The following is a 22,642-nucleotide window of genomic DNA, read 5'->3' as shown; positions in this document are numbered from 1 at the left end:
CTGGTTAAAAACTCCCACATATTTCTCTACCCCAGGGAATCATAGAAGATTAGGGTTGGAAGGGAACTCAGAAGGTCATCTAGTCCAACCCCCTGCTCAAAGCAGGGCCAATGTCCCTGGGGAGTCAGTGAAGCTGGGTTAAGGTTGCTTTACTTTAGCTGTGATGTGGATCATATTTTCCAGTAGAGTTGATCAAATAGCACAATACAAATAAATACTGATTACTGAAATAATCATTCAGAAGCTACCAGTAGGATGAATAATATTCATCAAAACTACTTAGAAAATATTTTATGAACAGCAGATTTACTCACAGAAATCAGGATTAGTTCATAAAAGGTTCAGTAATCTAAAAAGGGAGGAAAGCGGCTACATTTTTTTAATGATAGCTCAACCAGCTATAATTTTCAAATATAGCCATGATTATCTTAAAATACAATAAATATTCCTCAATTAGAATCATAGAATATCAGGGTTGGAAGAGACCTCAGGAGGTCATCTAGTCCAGTGCTTCTCGAAGCCGATCTGCCGCTCGTTCAGGGAAAGCCCTTGGCATTCCGGGCCGGTTTGTTTACCTGCTGTGTCCGCAGGTTCGGCTGATCACGGCTCCCACTGGCCGCGGTTTGCTGCTCCACGCCAATGAGGCTGCAGGAAGGGTGGCCAGCACATCCCTTGGCCTGCACCACTTCTCACGGCCCCCACTGGCCTGGGACAGCAAGCCGTGGCCAGTCGGAGCCACGATCGGCCGAACCTGCAGACGCGGCAGGTAAACAAACCAGCCTGGACCACCAGGGGCTTTCCCTGAACAAGCAGACCGCCTTTGAGAAGCATTGATCTAGTCCAATCCCCTGCTCAAAGCAGGACCCAATCCCCAACTAAATCATCTCAGCCAGGTCTTTGTCAAGCCTGACCTTAAAAACCTCTGAGGAAGAAGATTCCACGACCTCCCTAGGTAACCCATTCCAGTGCTTCACCACCCTCCTAGTGAAAAAAAGTTTTTCCTAATTCCAACCTAAACCTCCCCCACTGCAACTTGAGACCATTACTGCTTGTTCTATCATCTGGTACTACTGAGAACAGTCTAGATCCATCCTCTTTGGAACCCTCTTTCAGGTAGTTGAAAGTAGCTATCAAATCCCCACTCATTCTTCTCTTCTGCAGACTAAATAATTCTAGTTCCCTCAGCATCTCCTCATAAATCATGTGCTCCAGCCCCCTAATCATTTTTGAGTCCACTGGACTCTTTCTAATTTTTCCACATCCTTTCTAATTTTTCCTCATCCTTCTTGTAGTGTGGGGCCCAAAACTGGACACAGTTCTCCAGTTGAGGCCTCACCAATGCCGAATAGAGGGGAACGATCATGCCCCTTGATCGCTGACAGTGCTCCTACTTATACAGCCCAAAATGCTGTTAGCCTTCTTGGCAACAAGGGCACACTGCTGACTCATATCCAGCTTTTTGTCCACTCTAGCCCCTAGGTCCTTTTCTGCCGAACTGCTGCCTAACCACTTGGTCCCTAGTCTGTAGCAGTGCTTGAGATTCTTCCTTCCTAAGTGCAGGTCTTTGCACTTGCCCTTGTTGAACCTCAGACTTCTTTTGGTCCAATCCTCTAATTTCTCTAGGTCCCTCTGTATCATATCCCTACTTTCCAGCATATCTACCACTCCTCCCAGTTTAGTGTCATCTGCAAACTTGCTGAGGGTGCAATCCATGCCATCTTCCAGATCATTAATCAAGATACTGAACAAAACCAGCCCCAGGACCGACCCTTGGGGCACTCCGATTGATACCAGCTGCCAACTAGACATGAACCAATTGATCACTACCCATTGAGCCCCACAATCTAGCCAACTCCTCATCTGTTATAAATCAATATTGTTCCATTGACTTCCTTGTGTGTGAACTGAAGGCATTTGGTACCTGGCAGAATTCAGCCCAGAATAAGCAGCATTCTGATATAAACTTCAGAATGCATAAATGCCCTTAGAATCCATTTGTCTGGTCATTCAAACAGCAGTACAAGAAAGCTTAGTGCAAGCCATAACTTCTCCAGATGGTCAAGCTAACAAGGTATCATGATGATGACTCCCTGATTTAACGACAATTGTAGAGAAAATAGAGCAAAAGAGGCAGAATGAAGAGATACAAGACACCTGAGGCCACCTGTACTGCAACAAAAACAAAGGAACATCTGGAAAGAGAAAATATTTAGACACTTTTTAAAGAAAAAAATTCTCAGTCACATCTGCACTTTCTAACTAGCATTTCCTGACAGACAATGTTCGGTCACTCATTCTTTTTTTCCCCTCCAATATGATGCAAAAGTTTTTAAAGATAATCATAAACCTTTTGGCTAAGTTAGAATTGAAATTCCTTCTTTCCAAAGTATCGGTATGTACACAACTGCTGCTGACTCTCGTATTACCATAAGTACCAATACTACCCTTTCACTGATTGGATCAAGGGCAGCCAACCCTATCTGTGAGGGCTGAAGAGTTATCTTAGCAATATGACACAGATCACATTATATATAATAAAATTAAATAGATATAAAAATCCACAAACAGTTTTCCCCTTGGGGAAGGAGAAGGAAAGAAAAGTATACATGACAGATACTAGTCATGTAATTTAATTCCCTGCGGGGAGATGCTCAAATGCAGCAATGAAGAGTGCAGTATAATAGCCTGAATAGAATAGAAATGTATCCCACCACTTGTGTCCTAAATCCATCACCAGTCAGAGGTCTGATGACAGCAGGTAGCCTTTGCCAGCTATTATGGTTTTCAGTTTTGTTTTTTTGACCTTCTAGTTAACAAAGTGTAGCTGCATGACTAGCTCCGAGCAGCTTTTAACTCTGAATTAGCTTTGGGTGGCCAAGATAACTGGAGATATCTGATCTCTGATTTGATTGGCCAGGCAATCAAATTGTCTGCATAAGGTCAATTTAAGAGGATTTTTCTCCTAACCTGCTGCCCATTTGGGTTGGTTAGACTGTGCTGCAGGAATGTGAGGATTTATAAATCGTTTTTCAATAACAGTTACAGCATAAGCAGCAGCAATAGGAAAGCTGTGCCTAACAAAAAAACTTACTTTTGCTGTCTCCTATGTTCCAGAAAAAGGCTAATGTAAAGCATCTCTTGGCAGACAAAAGAATTCAAGCAGATATTACAGGCACCACCGACACCAGCAGAGAGTATGGTCCGTTATCTTTAGTTTGCCTAGATTATGCTACGTTTCTCTTATAGAGAGCATCCAGTAAAAGAGATAATGCTAACCAATTATTTCTGGAATAACTCCCTGCGTAGACAAGCCCTAAAAGATTCCTGAATAGCTATTCCTGGATAAATCAATGTGTGGATGCTCTTATTCTCTTGTCCACCCATGGAGTTAATCAGTAATAGTTAATCTGCTTTCTGTTCATCCCCTATCTTATTCCAGATTAACTTTCATGTAGAGACAAACTCTTATGCTAACCAGAGCGCCTCGTTGTTTTTATACTGATTAGAATGTAATACTCTTAAATATTAATATATTGGGTGACCTTGGACAAGTCACTTCCCCGCTCTGTGCCTCAGTTACCTGAACTGTAAAAGGGGAAGAATGATACTGACCTCTTTTGCAAAGCACTTTTAGATCTGCTAATGAAAAGCACTATATAAGAACTAAGTATTATTATAATTGTTCTATTTGCAGTGTTCTGTCTCTTGCGTTTTTGTGCCTCACTTTGATGTTATTGCCTTTTCTGAATTTCCATTTTTAATTTTGCTCCCAGATTGTTAACATAGCCATGGCTAGATGCATTACTGTGGAAAACTCCACTCTGGCCTTTGAGACTTGTAACATTAGCAACAAGGTAAGATGTATTAGAGATTGCTGGTTTGTATAGTGGATGTCAAATATTGTCAGTTTTGTTGCTTATGCTAAGGAATCTCCCTACCCACCACCTCACTGACTTGAAGTCCATCTTGGAGGTTCATGTAATCCTTACTTCCAGGACACATTGCCAAAAGATGCCATCTTGTAAAACAAGAAATGAGTACTGGGCTGTGTTTGTAGAGGCAATAGATAAGATAAGAAATGGAGCCTGATAGATAAGATAAGAAATGGAGCCTGCACCATTTCATGAAAGCACCGAGACCCCCAAAACCAAGTAGAAGTCTGCAATTAGCTGAAATGCAACTCAGATGCAAAATTCCATACATGCCTATAGTGGAGAGAAAACTTTAAATACAATAGACCCACTAGCGTACTCTACCACAGTAACAAAGCCAGCATAGGAGGGAGGATACATGGCAGTTGCTGCAGGAACAGGGCTACTTTCCTCTGCTGTCTTTTATAGGAAGTACCTCCTGATGGATAATACCCCACTGATTATGAGCCAATATAGACATCAAGAGTAACTGACCTAATGGGGGCAGGGTTGACCTTTTGTCACTGGGCGCTGTTATGCCATCAGGGGAGGCCAGTCCTGAAGCCCCACCATTGCAATCTGTTGTTGGCAGTAGCAGACAAATCCCCTTTTCAGAATTTGTTCGGTGCTGTCTCCAACTCTTCATTTCTACAGTCCAGTTTATAAAAGATCCTCTCATGGATCCTCTCCTCTCCCACACTCACAACTACCCTGTACTCCGTTCTCTGTGGGCCACCAAGAAATGCTTTGTTGACCATAGTTTGAGAATCCCTGTAATAGTACGTTGTTAATGCAAACATTAGAAAACTTTGAGTTATTGGGCTATGTACTGGTCCCAGCTACAGCAATTTGAGAGACGGATTGTTTTCTAATCAAAGTTGGAAGTAGTCTGGTTACTGAGGTCACCAAGAACACTATCAGGCCTTAGACCAGAACTTTATTCTGTGAATTCGCTCCAGATTCACACTAAAAGAACAGAATCTGGCATATCTAGAAGAATTATACAAAGCCTAGGGTTATGTGGTTGGATTTTTTAGACATGTAAAGGGAAATAGCTCACAAAACCCAAACTGAAATCAGTTTGCTATTGTTTCTCCTCCACAGAACCAGAAGTTCAACTACACTTGGCTGAGACTAATAAAACATGGGGATTTCTGCATAGCACCAGTAGATGCAAAGAGAACACTGGGCCTGTACCCTTGCGATAACAGAAACAATAGCCTGAAATGGTTGCATAAATCATTGGTGGCCTTTCAACCAGAACTGGTAAGTAGAGCATTTGTAATGATTTGCCCTCCACTACCACTGCAGTTACACCTGAAACAAAACTAAATAAAGGAAAACAATACTTATTGCTGGTATTGTATGATTGTCATGTGTTTGGCAGTGAGAGAGACTATTCCAAATTCATAAAGATATCAAGAGAAACACACAGTTTGTCTCTTTGTGAATTTCTGAATAGATATGAGGAAAAAAGAGGTCGATAAAAATCGCCTTTTTCCTAAAGTACACTACTTCAAATTATTTCAAGCATTCTGATCATTAGTCTGCAAACGCAGTTTTCAATCCTCAGGATTATTTTCCTCCAAGTTACATTGAAAGCTAACCAGCTGCCAGTGATTTCACTCCCATGGCCCCATTTACCTTTCAGGGTGGTGTATATCAGTATGCTGCCTTAGCATTGCATTAAGCAAAATGTAATATAGTGAAACTAACCACACACACACAATCATTCAAATGACATTTTGTTCTCTTTTTTCCTATGCTTGCACCCAACAAAGTCAAAGATTCAGGCTTGTAGATAACTCTAAGCATTAAAAAGTTCCATGAATAATTAGAAATGATTTTCCCCCCTCTGAAGTGGCATGCTTTTAGAGGAGCCTTCAATTTAGGGAACAAAAGTATAGCTGTTGTGTTACCTGATCGATATTCAGTAACACATTCCATTATTGACTCTCCTTCCATTTATTTCTTTTTTAGCCAATCCAAAACAACAACAAAACCCTCCTCAACCCCTCCCTCCCTCCCCTCCCCACCAGCCAAATCACTCCTTACAAAAGCCAGGATATTTTGTAAAAATAAAAGAAAATTGCCAGCCATTTATGAGACCAGATTGCACAGTAGCTACAGTGACAATTTTTGGTGGTCAGAAACTGTTCCAGGCTGAACTTCAAGCCTTAAACTAGATACATGTGATGGTTCCTGCTAGGATACAGAAAGTCATGTTTCACTTTACAAAGCCACAATACCCAATTCAACACAATTGGACACAGATGATTGTACCTGCATAGGACTGAACTGGTGACAAGCCTGAACTATACCATTTAGTTCACTGAAATAGATCAGATTAGTTTTTAGGAAAGCCCTGGACACTGGAAGCATATAGTACCAGCCTTGTGGGGAGAAAGACAGTTGAAAGTTTTCACTGTCAGTCCCCCTCCTTTGAAATCAGCCATAAAAACTCATATACCAAAAAGCCTTGAATGCCTTTCTCCCCCACCCCCACTAATGAAATATTATCCTTTCTGGGCCCTCTGAAGAGCATAAGAATGGCCATGCTGGGTCAGACCAAAGATCCGTCTAGCCCAGTATCCTGTTGTCTGACAGTGGCCAACGCCAGGTGCGCCAGAGGGAATGAACAGGTAATCAAGTGATCCATCCCCTGTCACCCATTCCCAGCTTCTGGCAAACAAAGGCTATGGACTTGTAATTGTACAAAGAAAAACAAAATGTTGCCCAACATGTTACTATTAACGTCTCCTGAATTTGGGTGTTTTATTTTATTTAATTTGTTTTGAATATTAATGAGGGTGACTATTATTCATTATTTGTATTACTATGTCATGTAGAGGTCCCAGACATGAGGGCTATTTACACTAGGCACTGTACATACACATAATAAGTGCCACGCTATGCCCTGAAGAGCTTTTAATCTAAATAGATGAGACAGGGTGGAAGAGAGGAAGTATTATTATTACCTCTATTTACCGGTGGGAAATTGAGGCACAGTGAAATTAAGTTATTTGCTCAATATTAAGGTTTATTGTATCTACTATTTTTAAAAGTCCTGGAGGGAAAAACAAAAGTTTATATATTGAATATAGTAATTGGATTTGTAACACAGGATTAAAACTGATATTTTTGTGTTAGCATAAAATATAACCCCAGAATTTGAGAATGAGACAGGCTGAGTGATTCTTATTTTGCTGAGGAATGTGGAAATTGCTTTAATGTTAAGGTTGCAATTGAGTTTCCCTTTTAATTCAAATTTGGCCACCACCTAAAATCCACAAAATGTTAATCTCAGAATTAGTAGGTTAGTTCTGAGGCAAGGTAGAAATTTTCCACAAAAATTGAAATTAATCGAACAAGGACATCCTAACAACAGATAATCAAAGTTCAAAATGTCTAACTCTTCAACCACACACAGAAAAAAACAAAAAGATGGAGAGAAATAAGACTTAGAGTTTGAACCAAAACTTTCTGGATGAGATTAAAGTTCAATTTCAAAAGTTCTTACTTTTTAAATCGGAAATATCACCTTCTGCACCACTGAGCTTAATACCGCAAGTGAAAGAACTCTAGAGACATTTAAATAAAAAAATAAGTCGTTAGCACATTTCCTTGCAGAAACAGAACTTAGAATGTAAATTGCTCACTGGGGATGTGGGGTAATGGAGAGAAAATATCATCCACCAAAAGGCTTATAAATGGAGCAAAGGAACACCCTTGGTTCTCCCCTCCTGCAGGTCTGAGGAAGTCCACACAAAAGGGATTTAATCTTAATCTTCCCCTCTCAAGCCCAGGGTTCAAAATGGGGGTTGTGATTAGGGTTCATCTCTAACTAAAAATAAACATGGCTTTTTTGGTTTACTTCTGTGCGTGCGCAATGGAGTCAACACTGCTCTGGGAATGGAAGACTGTCATGGGGTTTACTCACCATTGGTGGCGCTCCTCCAGGCCATTCCTGGGATTAGCTCCAGCCAGGTGTTATGCCATCTCCTGGAAGTGTCTCTCCCATTGTCCTCTCATTCTACCGAGCCCTCTCATTCTACGAATCACAGCTTCCTCTGACTTAAGCCCTCCAGCCAGATCACTCCATGGTTCCCCCTTCCAGGATAAATGTAACCAGGTTTTTCCAGGATGCCCAGGCAGTCTGCAGTCCTCTGCCTGGCCTGTGCCATATCCCCAGTGGGTGGTAGGAGAACCCAGGCCTACCCACTACTCTGGGTTCCAGTCCAGGGATCCTATACCTGCAACTATGGCCTGCTTTCCCACAACCCTTGTCACTCCTTCCCTGGACTCCTTCCTACCACTCCCAGTTCCCCTCCTTTCTCTGAGTATATTAACTCCAAATCCTCCTCCCTCTTCTCAAAGAGTGGTTATAGCCTTTCCTAGGAGCCTTTGTCTGTTACCAGCTTCCTGGCATTATAGGCCCCACCTGTTCCTGCCCAGCTGTCCCTGGTTTCAATCAATTCCCTGCTCCCTGGCTTCCTCTCCAGGCACAGCCTGTGCAGTTAATTGGCCTGCCCGGCCATGTTGTGTGGGGGTAGACACCCCACCACAAGGGCTACTTAACTCTTAACACAGAGTCAGCTGGTGGAACACAACATGGCTCTTGTCCAAGTCCTACAAAAACGATGGCTGTTGTTTTGTTTCAAATTGTTCAGGAATGATAGAGTGTAATGTTAGAAGTCAGATACATTTAGAGTTCAGGGGGCATTAGAACAATCCTAAAGGCAATTAAATTTGGAGCCTAACAGGACTGAAGCATTTTGTGATGTTCTGGCAAATGCTATTTCTGCAACAACAACAACAAGAACAACAACAAATGTCATTCCTGAATAATATACAGTTTGGAGAGGGCACCTAATATAACCAAATCTCTAACTTTCTAATGTGCGTGTCACTGTACTGTCTGCAAGAAAAAAGAGCATTATTGTAATCCAGTTAGGTTCGCATTCATTGGCTTTCCATATGGTACTGGATGCTGTTTTTCTGAAAGATCATTTGGAAGCTGATTACAAAGGAGACTAGTTTGAGTTACTATATAACAAGGGTTAAAAACTAGTCACTCCAGCAATGCTAAACCAGAAAACAAGGGGGGAAATGGGTTAATGCTGGCCACAGGAATAGTGAAGTCCTTACCCCTCATCAGGTGTCATAATTCTCATCAGAACAAAGGCACATTCAATGCATTTGTCATGCACATACAAAGCCCCAAATAAAATAGTCTGTTGGTGATTTCACTAATATTTCACTAAGATACATGACTGAAATTATGCTATCAAATATTATACAATAAAGCAATAATGTAAAAATGTCCGTACCACTGAGGATACTTGTAGTACTGCAATACTTGTAATATGTATAAGTAGGTTAAAAAAATTGCACACATAAGTGCAAAAGGATAAGAATAAGGCCCCTAATCATTCAAACTCCTCACGATTTCATAATCCAATTTAGCATCCCAGCTCTTGGACTTAATTAACAAATTACCTAACACACTTTTCATCATAGTAAGTGTGCTTTTACTTCATCAGTTGCAAAATACCACAATATGAAAATCAAAGTCTCCTGCCATACGTTATTCTATATTGCAAATGCATCTGGAGTCATTTTCTTTGCATGATAATTACCATTCAGACAGCAAGTGAACTAATCCGTTAATTTCCAAAGAATTAAAATTAAAATGAAGCACAGAAGGTGTAATAGAGTTCTAGTTCAACAACAGGTGTTAGCTTTGGATCCCACCCAAAATTCCCTTTAAGCCTATGAATGAATCATTACATAATGCAGAAATGCAAAAATGGGCGCATCCTTGGGAATCAAAAATCTCCACTAGGGAACACTGAGTATAATTTCTGAAGCTTTTTTTTCCCAGTTGCAAATAATAACAATTGCTGTATGAGTCCTGTTACCGATTGTCCTATGCTGTTTCTCTTTAGATGGATCACATGGTTTTAGAACACCTTCAGCAGCCAACATGTTTGGAAGTGGATCAGTCTCACAAAATCCTGAGGGTTAATGCCTGTGATGCCTCAAATCCTTATCAGAAATGGCAGTTTGGAAATTATTATGCTGACTGAAGAGAACACGATCAAAACAGAAACAGAGAATTCAAATCATGTGAATTCAAGAATGACATCTGAGAGACTTGTGACAGCAATTACAAAATTGGAGGTTCATTTCCTAATGGTAATTTAAATCCATCATTTTAAATCACCATATTGAGAGATCAAAATATCAAGCAACAGCACATCTGGTTTGATATGGTTTAAAACATTCAGGCATATTTTCCACTCACTGTGGGGCACTTGGGGAAGGTTGAATGAAAGTTGTTTCAGTAAACGGAAATACTTTCTAAAGTTCCTCATTCCCACCTTAAGCAGACCTTCACTGACTGGCTTCAGAGAGATTAATGTAAGCTACCAGAAATAGTTCCAGGGTTCAACCCCTATGACTGCACATAGCATCTTGTGCTGCTGTTTGGAAGATCCACATTTGCTCATTTATCCCTTCACAAACCAGCAAAATGAAAGTACCCAGGCCCAGTACCTAAAAATCCATCCGGGATCACAAGAATCTGCTCCTACCAAATTGGATTCACTGATTCTGAAAGGTAGGTATCTGGAGCCACCTTTGAAGCTTGGTTTCCCATGATAAGAGCCCGTCTTTAATCACAAAAAATATAAACCTTTAAGCACTTCTAACCTAGCAGCAGGCAAGGGTCTATAAGTGCTGTATTTGCACACAGGCACCGTGAATTTGCTACCTTGGTTTGACCTCCTGCTTCCTAGATGGGCAGGGAGTGGTTAGGATGCAAAGCAGTGGGGTGTGCCTTATCTAGCTCTACAGCTAACCCTCTGGGCCAGTGCAAGAACAGTACGAATGCAGTAGACTTTAAAGAGACTCTCCATTCAGCCCTTCTCAGCCAGAAAGACGTGCCTCAGCACAGCACAGAGCCATGAAAAGGGAAAATAAACCAAAGGGTGTGGGAACCGTGTGCTGATGAAGATCCTCAGAAAGGGCTTGCTTAACCTGAAAAAAACAGACCTGCAGGGACTTGTTTCTCGCTACTAGTAAATCCAAGATGGCAGCCACACACTGTTGGGCATGATTTCATGGCTCCTGGGTTGGCCACATGTTATGCGATAGTACTGTATATGTATTCAATGCAAAGCAAACCAGAAAAGCTTAAATAATGTTAAACTTTTAACACAAGGGGACAAAAGCTGAGAAAATCTGCATCTATGTTAATTACCTGTTCCTTTCTCATGCCACTGTGGAAAAAATGGAATCTTTGTTTTTCTTAGAATAGAAAATGATCTATCATGGAAGCTTTGAATGTTTTTGTACCTAAGATGAATGAGAAGGTGGGCAGTTGTTAAAAGTATGTAATAGCAGATTAGACTTTTGCTGAATACATTCCTGTCTGTTGAGTATAGACATCCATATATTTTTTTAATCCATTTGATTGGCTGAATTGTAGCTGGTCTGTGATGCAAACACATAGATAGGGCATTTTCTGTGCTTCACTGGCGGAGCTGTGCATTGGTGGGAGCAGAGTGGCAGTGGCAGCTGTGTACCAGGTAGAAGCACAGGACAAGAATGTCTCAGGGTGGGCAGAATGCAGCATGTGCACTAGCTGACTGCAAAGGGGTGATGTCTCCTAACTGACTTTGCCCACTTGAAGTTCCAACATTTCGATGGCATAATAGCTGGTACTATCTCCTTCTGCTCCCCTCAGCACTAAATAGTTCCTATCTTGCTGCTAGTAGGGAGAGAGGATGAAAGTGACTCCCTGTGTCTGCTTATGCCCCAGTGCAGCCATATAGCGGAGGGCAGGAGCTAGCCTTGGTATTGTATCGATTAATGATAAAGAGCATGTGATGTTACACTTTGACGGGAAAAGCAGTTGTTATAAGAATTGGCTAAAATGTTTGCTTTCTACAAACCAAGCTTGAACCTTTTGAAAAGTGTAGGATTGGTTTATTAAAAGAGCCCCTCTCATAGCCTTACCATCAAACTCCTTCCTGATGAATCTCTTTGCCTGGCCTACACTAGCACCTATCCACAGTCCTTCAGCTCCCTCTTATGACTGCCCATTACCTCCTTCAGACGACCACCAGCTACGCTGACCAGTTCAATAGGCATGGCAGGGTCATGAGCCTTTGGACTGGCTAATGCCACTAGCAGCAGTAGCTCCTTGCAGACCCTGTGCCCAGCTGAACATATGGACTCATACCCTCCTGAGTCCCTTGTACATTCCCTCAGAGCCAGAGCACAATCAAGCTTTATACTTGTTGTTTTGCTTTGCATTCTCTTCACTGGAAAGCAACCAAAGGGAACACTGATAAAAATTGCTCCCAGAGAAAGGGTATAATGGTGGCTCTTTGCTCTGAGCTGCCCTTTTTGTGTGTAGAACCCTCCAGACTTGATTTAGAATATTCATAGGAGGGGGAGAAAGCGAGCAGGAGTTGTTCTGTGCATGAAGAGAGGGTAGAAGATCTGAGTGAAGATCCACCCTGCAGCACTGAAGGCAAAATTGTCCCCTAAGACTATATGTCCCATATTTCCATTTCAGACTTTCCAGATAAGTTTTAAGCCTATGAACATAGAAGCTGAGGACACGTAAGTGCTGACCCTTCTCTCATAAAGAGCTGATTTGGAAGATGGGTTTCCATGTTTATTCTCTTAGATCAAAGTGCTACAGTTGTTAAGTCAGTGGGACATATAGCGCTAGATTCTCCCCTGCATCTGGACTTCACCCAATACAGAGGAATTGGGGGAGATGTTAGGGAGCAAGTTAGAGCCCTTGAATCTGGCCTGATCCTGGCCAGTCTGCAATGGCTCAGCTCAGAGGCAGTTCTGATTTATATCTCTGACCTAGGATCCCTAGGGGACCCTACACGAGTGGAGGATTTGTTTAGTGCAGCAGAGCTCTGCTAGCCTCCTTATCCACCCTAATACTCCCCTGGTGCCATGGGTGGTAGGCTGACACAGGAGCCGGCTCTGACAGCTTTACTGCAGCAGAGGAATTCTTCACTGACTGTTTGCAGCCAGAATCTAGCCCATAACATTAAAAACCCCATTAAAGTAACTAAGCGTTTTGTCTGAAAAAGGGCTGTAGAATTTAGTGCTTCCTGTTCTTGACCTTATTCATGTACCTCACATGGAAAATAGAATTAGATGTAGTGCAGTAAAAATGAGAACTCACCTTTACTCTTACAGCTTTTGGAATCAATACACTCAGTTGACAAAACTCAACATACTGAATACCCCTCCGAATTAATCCTCATGTACATTTTTCATACTGTGAAACTTTTTAAAAGATCTTTTATGTCTGTTGTATGGGAAGGGGGGAATCATACTGGAATAACTGTCATCATTTAGCAAAAGAACATTTATTACTTTTTTGATAGGGTCAAATTCAGCTGCGACATGATATCTACATCCAAGGTATCGTAATGTTTTGCACATGGGACTTTCTCCTTGAGCTTTTTATTACGCCTTTTTCATGTTTTTGTTATGTTTTGTGACAAACTGGAGACTCGTGTAAGTGTGAATGGTCCATAATAGAAATGTAATTCTTACACTCCTTGGCCTTTGCCTTGTATGTTGAAAAATTGGTTTATCCAGATATGAGCATGTTGCCTTATTTCTCTGCATACATAGGACTGAACATTCAACTCAGTTCATATCGTGCTCTTCATGACAGCCAAGCCTTCGCCATCTCTAGTGTTTACAGGCGGTTACGCAATAACTCGTCTTTTCTCTTTGATTTTTCAAAGGAGCCTCTGTATAATTTTACCTTTCACATCAAGGTGCAACACTGACAGTATTTGACAGGCTGAGCCTGCCAAAATATTGATTTGCCTAACAGACTTTCACAGTTGGCTTCTATCCTAACTGTCTTCCTGATTTTTTTCCCCTTTCGTAATACAACTAGCCTGCAGTGACTATCAGAAAAATTACACAGATGTTGTTTGTGCAGTCATGTTTTATCAGACGCATGAATTTCATTAAATTCTGCTTGCTGACATTCAATCATTTGTCACTTAACATGCACCAAATGGTCATATGTCATGGTCACTTCACATTTCCAGTCTTGTCACTTGTACTGTTATTCCTGATTTGTGTAAATGTTCACTTCAGTGTTGGTATCTCTTACTTAACATGTCTAACATGTCCCTAGGGACTACTGGTAATAATACAGTTGCTGTTCTGTTACACAATATTATGAAACACTCAGATTATACCAATCAACCTTGTCTGAGAACATATTTCTGGCATACTCAGGAAATATTCAAAGAAGAAGGCTGCATATGTTTTTCTTGGTTTCATGGAACCACTCACAATTATATTTGTCCAAGAGGGCCTTCTAGAGCCCATGAGACGTGAAGAACGCCTTTGTCCCTGCTCACTCATTGACATTCCCATGAAAGAGACCAGATTACCATTACCACCTCCAGTGTCCTTAGTTCACAGATGCAAATGAGAATCACTTCTAATTAGAAAAATGTGAGACCATTTACTAGAATGAGCCTTACTCCCTTTGGCAACTCTTCTGCAAGCGTGCATACGTTTCCGGCTCCTCTGTAGCCAAGTGGCTCTGACTTGTTTGGCTAGGATACAGACAGATGATTATCATGCTCATCTTTTCAAAAATCAAATAAACAATTTTAACACTTTCCAGTGATGTCATTCACAACCTGAGTACCAAATGCTGCACTCTGATACCTTTCATGTCTTTGGATTATAGACATTAGAGATGCACGAGACCTCTTAAATCATATTCCATCCCCCTGTCGATGAGGGATCATCTATTATACATATATTAGAGCTATGATCCAGGCTGTAGTCAGAGTAGCATGTGCATTTAAGGGTAGAAATTAACACAGTCTCATTCCTATAAGGATGATGAAAAAAGCCAATAACACTGAAATTCACATCAATCTTTTCCAGAGATTTTTGCCAAAGACAGCAAAAATTAAGATCACTCCAAAACAATAGAAATATTTACCTACATCATCTAACTTTTCTAATGAGTCATAAAAGACACTACACTAGAAGCTTGGGACCAGAGCTTTGGGACAAAGAATTTGGCACTTGGGAAGGTAGGTGCTGCAAAGGCTGTTGGCAAACTTGGTAGGTCCTTGATTCTTGAGCCTCTGCATGTTAGTCCAGTCCTCAGGAGCAACTTACTGCAGCAACAGCCCTATTCAAAGCAATAACAGCCACCAACAGATCATTCCAGCAGCCAGGGAATGCCAAACCACAGTACTGCTCATCATTCCTCCTTTACCCCCTGGCCAACTACCCTATGATGGAATCCCCGATTAGCCAGTTACGGTACGTCTACACTGCAACCAGGAGGTGCGATTGCAGCATGTACAGACATACCTAAACTAGCTTTGATCAAGCCAGCTCACTAAAAATAGCACTGAAGCTGTGGCAGCACAAGTGGAGGTCCCATGCAGGATTGTACTTGGGCTGGCAGGCTGTGGTGACACCATGTCTACAATGCTATTTTGAATAAGCTGGTTTGATCAAAGCTAGGTTGGGTGTGCCTATACCTGCTGCGATCGCATTACCCCATTGCACTGTAGCAATACTCTTAAATCAACTTTAGGCCTGTTTTGGGAATGTGAGCTGTGCAAACCAGCCATCTAGCAGTGGCCAGAATCTGACCCTTGGTCATTGTCCACTTGCGGCTCAACTGTTTAATTGAAAATGGTGCTAGGTACTTTTTATGTTTTAAGCAATGAATTGTCCTATGTAGGCATCATTTGACATATAACTGCTGTTCCTGAACTTAACCCTTTTATTTTAGTTTCCATTTGTACCTATTCAAAACATTGAGATTATTTCTGCCTAAAAGCATTTTTTGTGAATTTCAAAATGTACCCAGGCAGGGACACTATGCAATGTAAATATCTCAAATGTAAAAGAAATTTTAAGAGTTATAGCTTTGTTCATGACCATGTTGATGAGAAAGGTGTACATGTTTTTAAAATGTGAACAAATGTCTTCTATAAAATGTGATTTATGGGGAGTTTTAACAGTCCATATATGCTGTAAAATAACAGGCCTTCACCATGTCAATTTATCTAAGTAGTCTGGATCCAAAAGGCTGAAGTTGAAAACCTGATTTGATTTGTATACAAAAATAAGTTAGAAAAGATGGAAGTAAAGGACTGTACATGAATATCCTGTTCTGGAGTGTCTCTATGGTTACTGTGTCACTAGCTCTCCTGAATTCCAAGGAATGTTTCCTTCTCTGGGTTACTGTTGGGTAACACTGCAGATCAGTGGCAGTCAACCTGCGACCCGTCAGGGTAATCCGCTGGCGGGCCACGAGACAGTTTATTTACATTGACCATCCACAGGCACAGCTGCCCGCAGCTCCCAGTGGCTGTGGTTTGCTGTTCCCAGCCAATGGGAGCTGCGGGAAGTGGCAGCCAGCATGTCCCTAAGGCCTGTGCCACTTCCCGCAGCTCCCATTGGCCAAGAACGGTGAACCATGGCCACTGGAAGCTGCGGGCAGCTGTGCCTGCAGACGGTCAATGTAAATAAACTGTCTCATGGCCCGCCAGCAGATTACCCTGACGGGCCGCAGGTTGCCTGCCATTGATCTGCAGGCCGCAGGTTGCCTGTCACTGCTGTAGATTATTAAAATGCAAAGCACTTTTAAATCTCCAATTCACTTTGTACTAATAATGCTGTTTATTTGCATTTTGCATTTCACTGAGTTTAGCTAATGAAAATAGACCTTCCTCTATTGAATCCGGTTGTTGTTCATGGTAATTGTTGCTAACACAGCAGGAAGATGTTGAAATCCAAATTAAAATGTTGCCATTTAAATAGTTAAATTTTAAAAAACGTATCCATTGATATCAGCTGTTCTAAAACCCTTAAAAAAATCTCAAGTGTGCGCCAACACCATATGACAGGGTACCTCCACTGTGGAAAGGAATCAAGTCTTTGAGATATGTCTGAGCTATGCCAGTTGGTCATCTATCATGGAGCCTGATCCTGCATGATTTAAGTGAATGGGAGTTTTGTCATTGGATTCAATGGAAATAGAATCAGGACCATAGATCTTTCCATCCTATAAGTATTCCCTTCCCTTTGTTCTACTCCTGAGATGATGGATTTCATAGACTATCGCCTGTTGAAGACTGCCAAAAGTCACAACTTAGCCTCTGGCTGCACTCACTCCTCCCAAGACTAAGCTTATTTGACCTACATGTAATAAAAACTAACCCACCCCATTCCACTCCAGTCCACTCAGAAACATGTGTGCATGTGTATTTATATACACACACACTTGCAGAAAACTGCCTGCTTCTCTGAGGTAAATTAGTCCATTTTTTTCTGTACAGAATATTTTTAGCCATATTGGCCTTTGAGAGAAAGAGAATAAATTCCATGACTTTTATTCAAAGGCAAGTGTCAAGCAAATTGAATGGCGAGGTAGGGAACTGTTAAGCTCAAGGGGCCAAATTTCAAAGGCACTTAGGCCTCTAAAGATGCAGGTAGTTGCCTAGTGGGATTTTCAAAACCATCTCAGTAGGTAAGGCACCTAAATCCCATTGACTTCAGTGAGACCTAGCTATCTAACTTCATTATGTGCTTTTGAAAATCCTACTATGTGCCCATCTGCATCTTTAGCCTCCTAAGTGCCTTTGAAAATCTGCCTTTAAGTGATTGGTTTCAAATAAGGCTCAAGCAATTAGAGCACTGATAATCAAAATCACATTGCAGCCAGTGTTTCCCACCCTCCACACTCATCCTCATCCCAAGAAGATTCCACCTTTTACTTTTAGGCTACCCATTCTAATCCAGCCTCAGGTTGGCAATCATTAAAATTCATGACTATTTTGATGGCTGTTTGGTGGCCCCATGAAATGAATTGTGATCTCGTTCCAGCTTCTGGTCAAGAATTATCTAGGTCATAAAATCACCAGCACAATTGGTTCTAATTGCCACCTTTACGATTGTTGCAACAGCAATTTTTAGTTTGAATATCCTGAAGATGGAATTGCCTTCCATCAGTAGAGACAGAAGAGTCCCTCCAGGACAGGATTGAAACACATTGGTGGGGTAATGTGGGGAAACTTGCATTGCTTATGTCCATGATGTACCTTTTCAGTGGATAATCAGCTTCATTCTCCAGGGGTGTTTATCTAGCATCTTTCATAAGCCAGCTAATTAACTCTCAACTGGTGAACTTGATGGGGTCTGGTTCTTCAGAAATGCTTTTCAACCACAACTTCAGAAGTCAATGGAAGTTACAGGTGCTCAGCACCACTAAAAGCCAGGCCCAGCAATGAAATACTTTTTAAAGAAAATAAGTAATTCTCACTTGAATGTCCAGGAATGAAGTCTGGTTTATCTTATTTTTTAATAAAACAGCAGTACAACTTCATAAGAGCTAACCACTGGGTTTTCACAAATCAAAGAGCAAATAAACAAGGCTGAATAGTACAATGAGCACTGTGTTTTGTTTGTACAATGAAGAATTGTCTTTTATTTTTTTTGTTGCATATAGCCAATACATAATTGCCTTTTATGTAGGACAAAAAATTCAGAACAATATTTGGTGCTGCTGAAAATGTAAAACTAGTTATTAAAAGAGCCATTATTCTAGCAGGTGTGGTAGATTCCCCTGTCTTTAACACTGAGTTCCAACTTCCTTTCTAACCTCCTCTCTCGCTCTTGTTCTGTTGCTGACTACTTTCCCAAACAAATTCCTTCTGGGATGAAATTTGCCAAGCTTGTCTCAGCCCAAGGTGAATTTTTCTTTAAAATATTTGAGCAATGTCAGCTCATGCAGACTGTAGTTATTCAAGAGTTTACAAATATATTGAAATGTGCTCAGGCAACTTAAAACAGCTGATGCTTCAGATGTGCCTGGTTTTGAAAATCTCACTAAGATCTGAGATTTAAGCTGCATTTAAAGAATATTGAGTATTTTTAAAACTGATAAGAAATGTTGAGAGAAACACTTGGATCCAAAATGGCAGCATTTGAAGAGTACTGATTTTCAGTGTTGTGGGTTTTGACCAGGTAGCCAGACAGACACAAACACATGATACGTGCCATATATATGTACGTGTATAAAATGCTGACCTTCAATTTGTATGGTACAGTATCTATGCAATTATCTAATTTACCAGTAACTGATGGAAGATTCACAAAAGATACATATGAGCTGTCTGGATATTAGTTGCCACAGCTGCTCATGGATAAATTAACCATTCACATCATGTTTAGCCAGCATGCTTTCCTCCCCTCCCCTCCCCTTTTTTTTGGCCGAGGGGGGGGGAGAGAGAGAGAGATAATGTTCATGTAACCTCTGAATTGAAAACAATTACATCTCCTCCCACAGTAGCTGGTGATACTCTGGCTACAGCTGACACAGGCTACTAAGGAAGGAATTTTATTATGAAATGATTCTCTGGGAAAGGGGAAAAGATACTTACCAAAAAAGAGGCTGCTTTTAGTTACTGGAGATATTCTCATATAGCTTAAAATTATGTTAACTTTTTTTGTATTCATTTTATATTTAACTTAATCATATTAACTAAAATATATAGACTGAAACAAAAATATCTATTACTGTAATGAAACCATTTAGTGCAGATCTGAAGTAATATATTATTGTTTATTTCCTAAAGATTCAGAATATATCAACCCAAGAATGAGTTTAATTGAAACATGAACATTTTAACAGCAAATGCCAACATTTACAAAATGAATTATATGTGGTGCCAGCCATTAAGACCCAAAAATTAAGAGATGCCCTCAGATGATACTAATGGTATTAGATGCTGGATGTAACTGTTTGTAATTACACCAGTGCATTCCAGATTAAAGTTATATATTAAGGAGCACTACCAGGGTGTGGGCCAGAGAAGGAACCTTTGTCAAATGAAACATTATGTGCTTATTTTCTGTTAATCTATATTTATGTGTTTATGCAATTAGCCCTTTATTCCATCAGCACAAAGTGGAAACGGACTAGTGATAGCACAAGGCGGCTTTAGTGCACCATAAGACACCAACATAAACAGATTTCAAAACAGAAAGCATTGCTGTTGCAAACAGTTGTTTCTTTTATTATCATTACTGCACTCTCTAGTTTTACTGGAACTGTTCTGCTGCCAACTAATTACCAGAATGGCAAATAGCATGGGTCATTTTCTGCTGCATGCAGCTACAGAATTTCCAATTAGTTCAAAAATTTCTAGTGCCTGAATCTTGTTACAAAACAAGGACGAGGGAGATGGGGATGGATAAACTTTAAATCAGCTTGTATTATATTTAGCAAACTGCTGATTTTATTTTTCTCCTATGGATGCTTTTGTATGATTTCAAAGTGAAATACAGAGGTTAAATTTACACAGTATATTATGAAATTACATACAAAAAGGATATAATGATGACTTGATATAACATGAAGCGATACGTCTTGAAAAAACAAAATGCACTCTCAGCTTAGGCAAATTCCCCACCTCAGTTTATAAATGCATCATGGACTCAAATTCATCAATTCTTTGTTTAGTGTTTCCTTTTCTGATCTTGCGATAGGAGATTGTATTGTATCTAGAATAACTGTGCCTGGAGATATCATTTTTTTTCCCTGAGCCTGGCTGCTCCTCAGGTTTCTCACCCTGGAAGTTAAAACTGGGGCTGGTAGGAGAGCATTCCTCCCTGTCATTTTCTTGCTTCTTTAAAGGAGACTGCCCACCATTTTCTTTCTTGCTTTCTATCAGCTGTGCTTCCTCCTCCTCCTCCTCCTCTGCATTCTCTCTGTCTTCTAATTGTGTATCAGCTTTAATTTGCTTCTTGGGTTCAAGCATCCATGCTTCTTCCTGGGCTCCTGCTGTTTGGAACTCCTTGGCCTCATTAGCATGAGTAGCTGTTTCTTCCTGAGGTTGCTCTGTGTTCCTTTCCTCCTGTCTAGTTATTTCACATTCTTTGGTGCTTACAGGAATAATCTCCTCACAGGGTCCTGCATCAAAAAACAATTAGTTTCGGATAAAGTATGGGACGGGGGATTTCTTATGCTGCAATATGTTAAAAGTTGCATTTGAATTTTAGTCTGGATTTCCATAGCTCACATATGCAGATCCCACCACCATGAAAGTGCAGGATAAACTGAACAACCATTTTCTAGAACAGGACTATGTGTCAGGAGCTAGCTATATCTTGAGGCTGGATTTTCTATCACCATGAACACTCAGATATGCGCCACATTTATACCAACCTGCCCATTGGTGGATTTTGTATCTAGAATAACTATTTGTTCCAGTTTGTGGTTTTTACCAGTACCCTCCTCTATATCATCTATCATGCATCCACCATCTGTCCTTGAAAAGGAGAGGTACTGTGGTAGCACATGGGCCTGGGAGTCAGGGACACCTAGAATCTATTCCTGGACCTGCTCTGTGATGTTGGGTGAGTCGCTGTGCCACTGCTTCCCTTCCTATCCTTTGTCTGTTTAGACTGGAAACTTTTGGGGCAGGAACTATCTCTCTCATCATGTTTATATATAACACCTAAGCAGCATGGGGCTCTGATAATGGTTGGGGCCTCAGTACTGTAATGCAAACCATAACAACTTCCTTCTTCAAGGAGTGGTGTTTGTATGTAAACACTTGAGTACTACTATCTAGTTAAAATAAATAAACCACATGGTTCAACCCTCCCCCAACTGCATTCAGGTAACCTTGTGTTCATATTGTCTTCAATCTCTTCAAACTCCAGCCCTTTCTGTCCTATTGTCTCCTCCTAGTCTCAGTTTAGAGCCTGATTCTGAAAATTGTTATTATTAGGTATTAGTGCTCCCAGGCATAACTCGTTGACATGAATGGTACCACAGCGAGAATTGGGCCCTTCAATTGTAAATTCTTTAGGGCACAGATCACGACCTTACTTGTTTTGCAAAGTGCCATGCACTTCTATAGCATTATAGGTGTGATAAATAATATCAATTTGTGCACCTTCATGATGCTGGAAAGTGATGGCTTGTGACATAATGTGAAAGCAAATTTAAATATAGTAAATGTTTTGCCAAGGTTTGTTATGGCTAATGTAAATAATCAGTCTTAATGCAATGTGAAGGTCCTGAAATCAAGCTCTCAAAAGTCAGGAAATGCCAAAAAGTCAGGAAATTGGAAAGGTGTCATAGGCCATGGTTTCTCTTTCAACGTCAACACGGTCAAAATCTTAGAGTCAAATGATGGCTAGGCTCCTGCATGGGGGTGGTGGGTAAGAAAGGGCACAAGGAGCCTTTCTACTCTCACTAGGATGGGCATGCTGGCCTGCCACCTCCTTCCAAGAGTGCAAGGAACTAATGCAGCCCATGCTCTTATGAGGCAATCTTGTGCCATTAATATTGCATTAACATAGTGTGTATAGGGCAGAGGGAGGATTGCTGGACTTGTTTGGACTGGAGATATGGGTGGGGGGAGTTGTTTTGCTTTTTTGCATGTTTATTTTTACAGAAAAGATCATTTCAGAGCTATTTGTGGCTTGAGCTGCCAAGCTCAACAGGCTTCATCAGCTAAGCTAGCTCTGGAGTCAACCTCAATTATCTTGAGCATAGTTAACCAGAACTCTTGGGGCTAGAGTCATAAAAAGACTTGGGTGCCTACTGCCAGTTCAGACTCCTAAATCCCAGATTTAGGGGCTACATGTGTTCACAAAAACCCAGCTCA

The 22,642-nt window shown here is 40.9% G+C and overlaps 2 protein-coding genes across 3 annotated transcripts in view; one reads left to right on the top strand and one right to left on the bottom strand.

Annotated features, from left to right (window-relative positions):
- Positions 1 to 12,385, top strand: part of GALNT5 (polypeptide N-acetylgalactosaminyltransferase 5) — a 31,882-nt gene extending 19,497 nt beyond the window's left edge. The window contains exons 8-10 of the mRNA XM_050969217.1: positions 3,774 to 3,854; positions 5,016 to 5,177; positions 9,860 to 12,385. Of these exons, the coding sequence (XP_050825174.1) occupies positions 3,774 to 3,854; positions 5,016 to 5,177; positions 9,860 to 10,000 (384 nt within the window). The 3' untranslated portion in view covers positions 10,001 to 12,385. The remainder of the gene's footprint in view (positions 1 to 3,773; positions 3,855 to 5,015; positions 5,178 to 9,859) is intronic.
- Positions 12,386 to 18,282: 5,897 nt separating this feature from the next.
- ERMN (ermin) overlaps positions 18,283 to 22,642 on the bottom strand; it is a 28,599-nt gene continuing 24,239 nt past the window's right edge. For both annotated transcript variants that reach the window (XM_050969342.1, XM_050969343.1), the window contains exon 4: positions 18,283 to 20,934. In XM_050969342.1, coding sequence (XP_050825299.1) covers positions 20,441 to 20,934 — 494 coding nt within the window. In that variant the 3' untranslated portion in view covers positions 18,283 to 20,440. The remainder of the gene's footprint in view (positions 20,935 to 22,642) is intronic.

Source organism: Gopherus flavomarginatus, chromosome 10 (genome assembly GCF_025201925.1).
Source record: "Gopherus flavomarginatus isolate rGopFla2 chromosome 10, rGopFla2.mat.asm, whole genome shotgun sequence".
Taxonomy (NCBI): domain Eukaryota; kingdom Metazoa; phylum Chordata; order Testudines; family Testudinidae; genus Gopherus; species Gopherus flavomarginatus.
This window is presented reverse-complemented; position numbering and strand designations above follow the sequence as displayed.